We start from the raw sequence: 13,177 nt of genomic DNA on the forward strand, positions 1-13,177 counted from the left end.
TTCGGTTGTTCTCTGGGGAAAGGAGACAGATACAGCCAGGTACAGTTGAATCTGTTTTTTAGCAGAGGCTTCCTTTAGTGGGGGAGCTGTTGTAAAAACAGACCTCACGCTCTCAGAGAAGAGAAAGGCCCTGAATTCTGTTCACTTGGGAGCAGAGGGCTAACACACTTGCTGAGACACATGGCTGCGGGTCCTATGAAAATAGAAAGCAGTCCATAGGACATTTTCTGTGACAGTGCAGAATGTTTGGTTTACGAATTCTATGCAGACGCTGTTTACCGAAATAGAGTCCTATGGAGCATTTTGTGATGGTCTGAAGTTGTAAGTTTATTTCTTTGGTAGTTCTTGCATAGAATTTTGTTGTCATCATTACCAGCCTAGGACATGCCCTGGGATATCTGGGTACACATTGGCCTGATTCACACAGCGGAGGGTGCAAGGTTGGAGAGGGTCCACCCCCTGAATTCACGGTGTTTATGACGGAGCCAGTACAAACCTTCAAGTATTTGGATGCCAAATACCTTTGTAACTTGGTTACACACCGCTGCATTGGGTGGAGGGAGACTGGGGATATTGGTAGACTTTGTGTTCCCAGGCAAGGTTTCTTACAGGAGGAAGCTATTTCATTTAAATTCTTCCCAATTCATTGTCTCTTGGTCCTTCAAGTGCCATATTTGAAGCAAGAATGTTGGCAAGGCATGTTCTATGAAAAATTTTTGCAGAAATTGAATGTAGAGTAGACATTGCCTTCAGAGGTGGGAAGGAGCACTGCATAGAGGAGGAAGGAGACTTGCCCTGTGATGTTCTCAGATGCAGACTATGTCTAATGGTAGAAGGTATGTGATGGGTTTCGATTTCACCTTAGGTTAGCCTCCCCCACAATGCAGTGGGTCATTCCCCACTGGTCAGAAGTGTTTAGTCCATGGTTGTGGTCCCCTGGTAAGGAATGCAGGGTTAGGAATCCCCATGCTGGAGGTGTGGAAAAGGGAGGAAATGATGGTGAGGAAGAGATGGGATATGTGGGCTCCTTCCATTGTTTAGTTTCCAGTTATCCTGACTGAACACAGCTTGACAGAGAAGCTATTATGAAGTTTCTAGTTCAAGGTCAAATGGAGAACTAGGAGTATATCTTTAGCTTCACTTATTTTTATACCCAAATAGTCCAAATATTGTTTCCAGTTTCCAGAAATGTTACCGTAAACTTTTTGGGTAATATAAGACCTCACCTCTGTAAGAAAAACAGTAACAGCAGCAGCAACAACAAAACCCACTTCACACCATTTTAGTTGGATCCGATCTGATGCAAGTTCAGTTCTGCTCACAGTACCAAGCACTACGTTCAACGGCCTTTCTTCAAAGCCCTCCAAAGCTCTGCTTTCTGCAGTCAACACTTATTATTCCCTTTCTCACTCCTCAACAGTAAATTGAGTAAAGCTGTCTGTTGGCACAGAACCCTCATCTGTCTAGCTTTCCAGTTCATCCTGTTCATAAGAGTCCAGAATAAGGTGCACTCAACAACCACGGGTTTCCTTTGAAGTGCTTAAAGGTCCACTTTTTGCTCTCTTTAGCATTTTCTGGGCCTATCTGCACGAGTTGAACATGGACTTTTCTAGACCTCTCTGTCGTCTTGGGAGTTTTCCTGACATCCCTCTACCCACGCAGCTGTGCCTCATTTTCTAGAAATTTACTCACATGTCCAAATGATGTGTCCACAGACCAATTTGAAACTAGACCTTTTGCAAGCAAATGCCTACAAACTGTCATCGGTGTTAGCAGAACTCGAGCAAAGACCTCAACCCAGCCATCCCTGTAGTAACGCCATCTTCAGGTGGAAAGAAAAGGTAAAAACTTAAGAGATGGATTGTAATGTCCTGATGGGGCTTGCTGTATGGAGTGGCTTCAAGTAGTACTAGGGAGGAAAAGGCTATTATGAATTCTATATGGCATAGATCTCAAATCCCAATTGTGGAATTTTAAGATAAATTTATTTTTATTCCTTTTAGTGCAGTAACAAGAGCTCATCACAAATGAGTACTTCCTTTGCAGACTAAATATGAGGAGCTAATAAAACTTTGGATTCCTTCTTCTTCCTCCTCATATCTTAACTTTATTCTCTGAACAGGCTTTTAGAGTAAAGTTTCATATGGACCTAAACTCTGAGATAGAGGAATTGATGGTGAGCGCGTGAAGGCACAGGAGTTGCTCCTCCTTGAAGCTGTTTTCCATTTCCTGTCAGAAGGGGGAGCTGTAACTATCTTGTGATAAAGGGCTTGTCTTTCCCTGAGACTCAGGACTCCAAATTGGTCTCAATCACTTACAGAGTCCTGGCAATTTCACTTGCGTTCAAGCCGATTAAAGTTGAATGTGAGGAAGTAAAGCTCTGAATGTTATTATTTAACCTGGAGCTGCAGGTCAGAATTGGAAACACGGGCTACAAAACGCTGTAATGGTCTAATTCTGAAAATACTATGGCTTCAGAAACAATTAATGTTTATAGAAGAGTTTAGAAAAGTATTGAATAACTTATTTATACTCTCCTCCCCAAAATTCAAAGACAAATTCCCGAGGTAAAAAACTGTGGAAGAGTTAAACTTGTCAAAAATATTTTAGATGAATGTATTGTTAAAATGACTTTTTTTTTTTTTTTTTTAACTATCTAAACAGCAACAGACACATAGTTATGTAAAAATATCTCGGCCTTTTCTTATGAAGAGATTAGAGAATGTTGTGAGCAGGACATGTCCTGGTGGGCAGAGAATCCCAATTTCCTCATCTACAGGTAATCCCATGCCCACAATAATTTGGGCCTAGGTTCTGTTGGTAAAGCACATTGTGACATTTACATTTTATTTTCAGGGTCACATGGGCATATACCAGCACACACAAAAAATGCATTTCAGTGGACGGATTGATTTGTTAGCATTTGTAGCTCTCTGTGCAGATGTAATCCAAAAATGTGGGAAGGAGTCAAAAAGCGGAGGGTTGGGGGAAAAAAATGTATGCCATGAGAAAGGTCCCTTAGATGACTGGCATCCGTGTTATTCAGTCTGCAATTTGCTGTCCATACATTCACCCTGAACCATTCTGAGAAACTCTGTCTCCACAGTCTCCTCCAAAGGTCCATAAAAATCCTGTCCTTTCTGTGAGAAACATGGTGATCCCAAGACCTACCTCCTCCCTTTATTCAGCTCCTGACCTTAGCTATTTGCCAGCCCACACCCCCCACCTTTCACCTTTCAACACTCACACACACAAACTCGAACACATTCTCTCTCTCTCTCTCATACACATTCACACACACACACATTCACACACACCCACACACATCATTGTCCCCTCGTTTAACTATAGTTTCCAAACTTAATTCTCGAGTTTCTTGATGAGAAGTTGGCAAAAAAATTCCAGGAAAACCCAGGATGTAATGGTTCACGTGGTATAGTAAAGACTCCCCATCACTTTAATTTAATACATAATACCAATATTATTTAATTATAAATAATTATTAATTTTATTATTACTTATTAATTTTATTATTAATAATATTATTAATTTTATTATGATATAGTAATATTTAATACATAATACCATATGTATTACCTAACTGATGTTAGTAAAGAAGTTCATGTGGGGAAAACAATTTTAAATTATCACCTTTATTATTTTTTTCTCCAGACTTATTATGTTCTAAATTATCATACAGCTTTTGATTATATCATATACCTAGTCCATACACATAGTAGTGTGTCATAAATGGTTACTCTACCAAGGAATGAATACTATGTGAAATTATAAACTTTCCTTTTGAGAAATTGTCAGCAGATTTTGGCTCTGTACCACACCATTCAACCACTCAAGAGCTTCCCATTCTGTTCCCATCTTGCCTACCGACACAGCATTAGTAATTATAACTGAATCCAACTTTCAGCCTCTGGTGTGGCCCAGCTCGGCAGCGGTCTTTGCAAGGCTTTATATTCTTTTCAAGCCAGACAAGATGATGAATTAAATTTGGAAAAAGGTAAGAATCATTTTCAAACAGTTTGATTGCCTTACCATGGTGAGATCTTTTACTTGAATAAAACTCCTATTTTGTTTCAACAGCCTTAGTTACTACAACATCAAATCAACTCAGGATTATAATCACCCTTTTTGAAAAATAAAGATAAGGCACACCAGAAATAAAAGTCACACAATGAAAATAGCTAATATTTAGTCTGCGTTTACTCAGTGCTAGACATCACTGTAAGCACATTGTCCCATTTAATGCTCATAATAGCCCTTTGAGGTAGGTATTATTGTTTATTCCCATTTTCTTTTAAGAGACTGAGGCATGGAAAGGTTAAGTACTTTGGCTGAAGTTACAGGAAGTGATAGCACAGGCTTTGAACTCAGAAACCCAGAGTCACGCTTCTTATCACAGCCCTAATGGAGTAGAGTGTCAGTAATGGAAAGTTATTACAAAGGTAGCCCCACCTTTTTCTTTTCAGAAAGGTAAACACACAGGAATGTGAAATGATTTCCTCTCATGGCTTAGGGTAAGCGTGAGTTCTAGAAACCGGGTCAGAGAACTTCTAGCTTAATGTTTCTCCCACTTACCTCTCAGAAAAGTGGTTTATGGCCAGTCTAGGAAATGACCCCCTTCTCTGTGTCACAGATTTTTGTTGAACATGGAAAGGTGTGCTGTCATGGGTTACCCTCAACATTAAATAAGAAAAAGTCACTAGCCTCAACTTTCTTTTTTTTTTTTTTTAATATTTTTTATTTATTTATTTGACACAGAGATGACAAGTAGGCAGAGAGGCAGGCAGAGAGAGGGGGGAAGCAGTCTCCCTGCTGAGCAGAGAGCCTGATGTGGGGTTCGATCCCGGGACCCCAAGATCATGACCTGAGCAGAAGGCAGAGGATTTAACCCGCTGAGCCACCCAGACGCCCCTACCCTCAACTTTCTTTGTGTGTCCAATTAGCAACCATATTTGGATGTTAAAGCTAAGGCAGAGATCTGGAAATGAAAAGGTGAGTGAGAAAGAGTTGTGTTGTAGTAGAGAGTTTATTACCTACAAGCAGGAAATGGTGCCCAGAACCAACAGGAAGTCATGTTGGATTTTGCAGTCACACAACAGGGACACCGTGTACTTGCTATTGGTTAATGGGTGCTTCCTTTTCAGACTGCCAGCCAGATTTCTTCCAGGAACTACTTTTCCTTCTAGGTCAGAAATTAAAAAAAGATAAGAAAAAGGGAAATAAAGAGTAGGCCCTCTCCTCCCTTTATCTTAAATCAACACTGCCTTTATTTAAAAGTTGAAAGTGTTCTAGAAGTCACTTTGTTCCTCATCATGTCATCCTAGGGTTACCTACAGCAGTAGGAAATGCTGTATTCCCACTTCTTATGTGAATAAAAAACACATTTCCCAGATGCCACCTAGACTCCAGGGCCTGGGTTTGAGATCCATAGTCACACAATAAATTGATTCTCTTCTTTGCCTTCAGTTCTGTTAGCAGCAAAGTCTACTTACACTTTATATCCTAAGTGGGTTCCTTAAGTAAACAAAACCATTGGAGGCTTGGGGAAACCGGCAACAAAATTTTAAATTATTTGTTAGAATCTCTGTTAGCAGACTGTGTCGATATGCTGACCTGAGATCGGCTGGCCTGACAGAACTCAGTAGAGGTAGAACTTAGGCTGAGAATGATCTCCTGTAAGAAAAGTGATTTATGAGTGAGCTGGGAAGGAAGGGGGTGGACACTCCTTTGCCTACGAAAGAAAATAACTGGGGAGGAGAATGAATGAAAGATAGACTGAAAAGTTACCTCAGAAGGATGCTCGAGGTAAAGGAGCTCTTAGATCCTGAAGGAAGATGATGTTTCAGCTTTGATGTATAGTCAGCAGCCAGAGTGGAAGGACTTTCTCCCAAGAGAGGGTCTTAGCCAGAGGATTTGAGGCACCAGGTTAAGCTTTAGGGTTACTAAGATCAGAATAGTGTTTTTTTAAAAGAGAATTAGAGAAGGGCCATGTGCTTCTTAGCAATTCTATGTATTTGATTCATTGCTTTAAAATGTATTGTCTTCAAATTGATATTTTATTAAAGTAATCTACATTGCTGAATGAGGGGGTGTTATGTTTCTGTGCAAAGCTGTGAGTTGAACTTTGGACTATAAAGCTGGCTCATGTAGTGGAGAGAAGCTCTCGCGATCTAAAGAAAAGTCTGGTAGCTGAGACAAACCTTATGGTCACCATACCAGACTCTCTCAGTCACCAACATGAGAAACCCTTAAAACACAGACACGGAGAAAGAGTTTGATGACAGGCCATAGGCTATATCCAGAGTAAGCCATCCAGCACAAGAAGGATGTAGGACCCAACGTGATTCTATTCTTAATGAAACTATCTTATGGCATAATTTGGTTGTCCATTACCTTATTCTTTTTTAATATTCTCTGCATTATGCCTACTTCATACAGAGGTGTTCAATAAATTTTGCTTCATCTGAATCACGTACAGAGAACGATGCTCCCAAGTAACTCCTTGAAAGCAGAATCTCCTTCCAATTGTCTTACCCACTGGGTCTGGGCATGTACTTAAATGGCAGAGCACACTTTGTCTAACTAAATGTGCATTTTCACAGGCGACATTGTCACTATATACAGGAAACAAGAAGAAGGATGGTGGTTTGGTTCTCTGAATGGAAAAAAGGGCCATTTTCCTGCCGCTTATGTGGAGGAGCTCCCTTGAAACACTGGGAACCCCGCTACGTAGGCACAAGACAAGATTCTGAACGCACTGCCTTCCTCTGTCAGCCGTCCAGGGCCGTGCAAATAAAGACAAATGGTGTCATCTTTACAGATGGAGAACGGAGTCTTACCTGTGTGTCCCACACGTTGTACTCTTGCTTATTTGCTTGAAACAGAGTCAGAAGATGGAGAGGAGAGGGAGGCAGGAAGGAGCTTGGCAGCAACTAGAGTTTTCAAATCCCAAGAGACCCTAGAGATGCCCCAACACAGGGAGAGAGACGGAGCTCAGATGGTTCAGCCACTTGCCTGAACTCACGCAGTTTTCTGGTGACACCACAGAGATTAGGACTCAGGTATCCTTTTTGTCTGGGTTATGTGGCACCAGGCCAGAGTAAGCCTGTGGAGGGGTCAGGCAGGGGTTGGGGGGCAAGGAAGAGCAGATTAAGAAGGAGATGAAGAGCTCGGCAGGGCCTGGCAGGTCAGACCCCTGGGAGGGAGACCCAGGTTAGGAGAGGGTAGAATAAAGAATTGGGAGCTGAGGCCAAGAGGGAGGGTGCTAGAGAAGAGAGGTCTGGCTCCTAGGCAGAGGAAGTCAGTGTAGACAGAATGGAGTTCCATCCTCAGCCAGCAAGCTTCTGAGGAAGTGGCTTCTTAGATAACCCCTGTGCACACCCAGAACTGTTCTTAGAAGCGAGGTCAGGTGTGAGCCAGAGATGGCTTGGGATCTGAGAGCAAGAGTGAAGTGGGTAGGAAGCAGGAAGGAGACAGTGCCCAAAATCTCTTGCCTCCTTGTCCCTTTGGAAACTTCATATACCAATTTAGAGATAAGAAATTTGCACTTCCCAAGTAGGTCATTGTGAAAGAACACCTTAAGCAGCTCCTTAATGAAAGGAACCTTAAAAGCTAATGAGTCTCGGCAGATAGAAAGTTCTAGAAACTAACATTTACTGTTAAAATGGAATATTTGCTGCTCCCCAGATGCCCTTTAATGGGAAAAAATTGGGGCTGAGAGAGGGTAGGCCACAAGTTTTTCCCAAGGGGAACATTTTATTTTTTTTTTAATTTTTATTTTTTAAAAGATTTTATTTATTTATTACAGACAGAGCTCACAAGTGGGCAGAGAGGCAGGCAGAGAGAGAGAGCCCAATGCGGGGACTCAATCCCAGGACCCTGAGATCATGACCTGAGCCGAAGGCAGAGGCTTAACCCACTGAGCCACCCAGGCGCCCAGGGGAACATTTTAGAACGAAGAAAAGTGGTATAGCAGCATCTTTTAGAAAATGACCTAAATCAGCCTGGAGATCACACTCTCCTGAATGGAGGGTTGTAGTGTTGATAGAAGCATCCAGACATGTTTACTCTTGTTCCAAATAGCATGACATTAGAGTAATTAAAATCCATTTCATTACTCTAGTGCCACCTACCTCTTCTTTTTAAATTTATTAAATTTCACACTTTCAAAAAGGAATTTTCCAAACCAAGGTACGTATATTTTTCATACTCTGCACCATTTCACTCCTACAGCAGGATATAACGAACAGATAGAAATATTTATAGATGTAGATACCAGACCTGAAGGAACTCCAGTAAAATTTGTTATGTGAGACATAACTTACAACCTAGAAGAACAGATCAGAAGTTTTAATGTCATCTTTAATGGCGTACTAATGAAGGCTTTCTACATGTAGAAAGTTGGCTGAATAATAGGCCATTAGACCATGAACAGAAAATTGGAATTTATATTTCCTCTTCATCTTCCTTCTTTCCATTAAGCCCTGATGTATAAAAAATTGTGTAGCAATTGACTGCAGCCTACAACGGATCATTTGTGTAGAAAAAGTGATGATAATGGTGGCTGGGCCCGGGAACTCACTGGAAGTAATTTTCAAAGAAAGATGCTCCTCTACCTTTGTAAATCTGTTTAACTTTGTGAAAACATAAATGATTTTCCTGTTTCGTAACATTGCTGCAAATTCCTTTTGCATCTGTGACATATAAATTTTAACATTCAAGAAAATACTATCATCAAACTATACATATAAATATAGCTGGGTAGCACAGACTTGTGAATATCTTTTTATTAGGGCAAGAGTTTTCTGATTGGACACGTGGGAATGGTATCCCTTACATTTAGATGAAAATTAAATGTATATTGCAAAGATTATTGATGTATACAAGTCTTCCATACAGAATAAAATAATTTTTAATATTAATACTTTTAAACTCTTAATTAGGCTTTCATAATGACATTCCACTGTGCAGTTTCATGTGTCAGGAAGTTTTTAGCAACATCAACAGCCTGAAATATAAGCAGTCTCTACTGCTTTGATTCTAATGCACTTTTTTTGTTCTAATTCAGGCTGATTACCCACCAGAGCCAGATTTTCACTGAAGACATCAGAAGACATTATTCTACTTTATCTTCTCTCTAATAGAATACAAGCTTATATATCTACCATGCTATCAACCAGAAAGATCTATTCATTTCATTCTTTTTGCATTTTCAATTACCCATAATAATTAACATTTATAATGACAAAAAGCACTTTAATCACTTAAAGTGTCTTCTGATCTATCAAAAAGTAATATAATACCCAGTTTGGGGTAAAGTCAATTTTATTGCATAGTATTATAAGGCTTTAACTGATAAGTAATTTGAGTATAGTGTAACTTTGTTCTTCCCTCCAAAAAGCCCCCACCTCCCCCAAAGTCTTGATGGCCTTGGTGGGTAATCAGCCTGAATTAGAGCAAGAAAAGTGCATTAGAATCAAATACCATGTCCTATTGTCCTTTGCAGTGTTACACAGGAAGAGTGGATAACCCAGGGAAGATAGGTTTCGAGGCGGGACAGAAGGCAAGATAGGTGGTACTGGGACTTGGACCAGGGTTGGGGACAGGGTGGAGAAGAGCAGAAACCTTTTGCAGAGGGAGTGCAGCTACAAGGATAGAGCTACATGGATAGTGTCAGGGATTCCGGTATGCTGTGATCCAGAGTAAGAGCCTCCCACTAGGCAGCACTGGGGGGTGAGAAATCAGCAAGTCAGAGAATCCAGGCTGTGCTTATGCAAATGCAAGCTCAGTTTGGGGAAACTAAGAGAGGACGTGTGGATGTCTGCTGCTGGGAAAACCTGCCCAAGGGGGAGAGCCCAGTAACCACTCACCTGCAGGGTCATGGGAATGGGAGGAGAGCAGCTTTGGCCTCAGGTTGGAGTAAATAGACCTGCCCAGAATTAAACAGTGAAACACTCTCGGAGGAAGTGTGGGATAAGGAGAAGCCGACCTGGGAGAGGAAGCAAACTACACTGGCTAGAGAAAGACCTTGGCTCCAGAGCTGAGGACTAATGATGGAGATCTGGGGACGCAAAGGGAATCACACCCAAGAGTGCCTTGAAGGGACTGGGGCCTGCCTTGCCAAGTATTTACCATTTGCCCTGGCCAATGTGTTGCTGATCTCAGTTTCAGCTAGCTTGTAACTTCAGTTTTTTGGTAGCTGGGGCAAATGCCTCAGTGCTTATCCCAGAGATTCCCCAAGAGTAGTGCTAGAACCAGCAGCACTGATGTAATCTTGGATCAAGTTAGAAATGCACATTTTCAGCTCCCACTTCACACTGGTCAAAACTCCAGCTATCTGTGGTTTAGCAGGCGCTCCTGGTGATTCTAATGCAAGTTTAAGCTTGCAAACAACTGCTTACTTGAATGAATCCTGAGACAGCAGAAACTCCAGAGAAGGGGCATGGTTGAAGGAGAAATATATACAAGGAGTCAGCTCTAAAAAGAAATATCCCCTCCAAAATAAAAAATTAAAAAAAAAAAAAAAGAAAGAAAAAAAAAAAAAAGAAATATCCCCTCCAGCAAGTTTTTTAAAGATGAGTGGTATTGGGGACTTTGTTGAAGAAGTCTTTCTCCCTTGTAGGGGCTGCTCTACCCAGGGTCCCTTTTCCTCTTCTTTCTCATATTCACCCTTGGCCCAGAGAAGAACTGGACTACATTACACTCTCTCAAAAGAGACTCTTCTCTTTCTCAGCCACTCACTTGATAATCTCATTGGCAAGGAAAGCATGGGATGGGTCATCTCTTGATACTAGAGAACGAGAAGCAAACAGCTTTCCCCTCTCAGTCCATTCCTCTGTGCTCCCTACTCCACCAACCAGGGTCTGGAAGTGGATTATCCTCCTTCTAACTTATGATGGGAAGGTCAATGGTAGCCTCACATGACGCCATCGATGACTATGTCTTTCACCTCATTTCCTCTCATCATGCAGGCATTTTATCATCTCACATCATCACCAGAAGGTGTACAATACAGTAACATATTTTCAAAGAGAAAGACCATAACTTTTATTCACATACCTTTTATTATGGTATGTTGTTAAAATTGTTTAATTTTATTATTATTTTGTTAATCTCTTACTTTGCCTAATTTATAAATGAATCTTTCTCATAGATATGGTGTATATCAGGATCAGTACTAGCTACAGTTTCAGCATCCACTGGAGGTCTTATCCACCCCCATGGATAAGGGGGTGACAACTACATTCTGTCGGTCAAAATGAATAACATTGTTACAGACATTCATGAACAAATTTGGGAAGGGGGAATGCATTTCTTTTGGGTAGATACCTAGAAGTCGAATTGTTAACTGTGTATTTAATTTTTATCCTCCTGTGTATTTAACTTTAAAAACAATCCTACAAGTTGTTTTCCAAGGTAGCGATGTTATTTTGCATTTCCACCAGGAATGTATGAGAATTCCAGATGCTGTATAGCCTTGTCTGTACTTGATATTACCAGTCTTTTACATTGTAGCCATTCTAGCAGGTGTATTTTAATTTCACCAGAGTTCTAATTCATATTTCCCTAGTGACTAATGATGCTGATCATCTTCCCACATGCTTGTTGACTATAAATTCACCATTCTCATCCAACTCACTAGCAAATCTTCATGAATAAACATTTCCCAGGTTGTTGCTTGCCTTTGGAATGGTTGTTGCTTACCCATATATAAACTTGCCAGTTTATATATGGTTTCTGTGGGGGCAGAATAGCCCAGGCTTCTCACATCACCCTTGTCAAGGGGAGGGTCTTTCAACTAGATTTGGAAGGGTAAATAGCACTTACTATACAGAGTGGTTGGAACATTAAAGATCTATCACTTAAATACTAGGTCTTAAAGACAAGTCCTTTTCCTCAAAGAGCCCTCAGTCTCAATTTTGTAAGGGCAACAGGCCAGTTAAAAAACACAATATACTGTAATAGATTCTATAATAGGGCTACATCAAAAGGAGTATGAGAACATTGAGGAGAAGCATTAATCAAGATGAGGAGGTTGGGGAAAGTCAGCCGAGGAGCATACAAGCAAAGGAGGAAGGTGGGGTGAGCCACCAAAAGTTGAGAAAGAAGGCGCTGCACGTCACCACTGGAAAATACACATGTACGATATTCATCACGCACTAGGCCACAGAGCAAGCCTCTAGAATTGTATGGAAATTACTAAGAAAAGGATAATTTAAAAGCCATCTGCATTTAGGGAGCATGTACATATGTATGCCTGCATACTCTCAACCACATGGACGTGTGTGCACACACATGCACGCATGAACATCTAACTAGGCCATGGTCAATGAAGAAATCTTAATGGAAATTAGAAAATATTAGAAATAAAAAACAAGAAAGCTACTACATAGTAAAACCTGTAGTTCTAGGAAAGCAGCTTAAAAATGCTATAGGGAAAAGTAGAAAGGCTAAAATGAATGAACTAATCATCCTAATTATGGATTTATAAAAACAACAGAAGAATCAACCCAAAGAAAGAAAATAAATAACAAGGGAAAAAAAGAGCAAAAGTTCATGAAACATAAAGCAAAATAAAATACCGAACAAAGCTACGTGTTGGTCCCTTGAAAGGATTAATAAGTTGAGCAAACCTCTTAATAAGTTGAGCAAGAGTAAGAGAAAAATGCATAAATAAATGTTTTTTATAAGGAAAAAGTGGACATACTACAACCACAGCAGATATCTAAAAGCTAAAATTATATATTATTAACAACTTTAAACCAATTAATTTGCAAACAAAGCCAGCCCAAAAGACAAATTTCTCAAAAAACATGCATTATCAAAACTCATTCAAAAAATAGAATAATTCAATAATTTAATTACCATTAAAGAAATTCAATGAGTAGTTTAAAAACTTCCTACAAAGAAATCGCAAGCCCAGAGAGTTTTATAGGTGAGTTCAAAAATAGTTAATCCCATTGAGACTTTTTCAGGAAATAGAAAAAAAGGAACACACCCAAACTATTTCAAGGGTCTAGGACCTAGGATAAGCTTGATGCTAAAACCAAGGTTAATATACAAAGAAAAATTATAAGCCAATCTCATTTATGGCTGTAGATATAAAAATTTAAAATAGAATATTCACCAAATCCAACACTATTTTAAAAAAAAAAGATTA

General features: G+C 40.1%; 1 protein-coding gene across 3 annotated transcripts in view; it reads left to right on the plus strand.

Moving 5' to 3' along the window:
- NOSTRIN (nitric oxide synthase trafficking) overlaps positions 1-6,850 on the plus strand; it is a 57,769-nt gene extending 50,919 nt beyond the window's left edge. For 2 of the 3 annotated variants that reach the window (XM_044242270.1, XM_044242272.1), the window contains 4 exons: positions 1,716-1,841; positions 2,665-2,779; positions 3,926-4,015; positions 6,621-6,850. In XM_044242270.1, the coding sequence (XP_044098205.1) occupies positions 1,716-1,841; positions 2,665-2,779; positions 3,926-4,015; positions 6,621-6,727 (438 nt within the window). In that variant the 3' untranslated portion in view covers positions 6,728-6,850. Of the gene's footprint in view, positions 1-1,715; positions 1,842-2,664; positions 2,780-3,893; positions 4,016-6,620 lie in introns of all 3 variants that reach the window. The other variant, XM_044242271.1, reaches the window with a different exon arrangement.
- The last annotated feature ends 6,327 nt before the right edge of the window (positions 6,851-13,177 follow it).

This window comes from Neovison vison, chromosome 3 (assembly GCF_020171115.1).
Source record: "Neovison vison isolate M4711 chromosome 3, ASM_NN_V1, whole genome shotgun sequence".
Lineage (NCBI taxonomy): Eukaryota > Metazoa > Chordata > Mammalia > Carnivora > Mustelidae > Neogale > Neogale vison.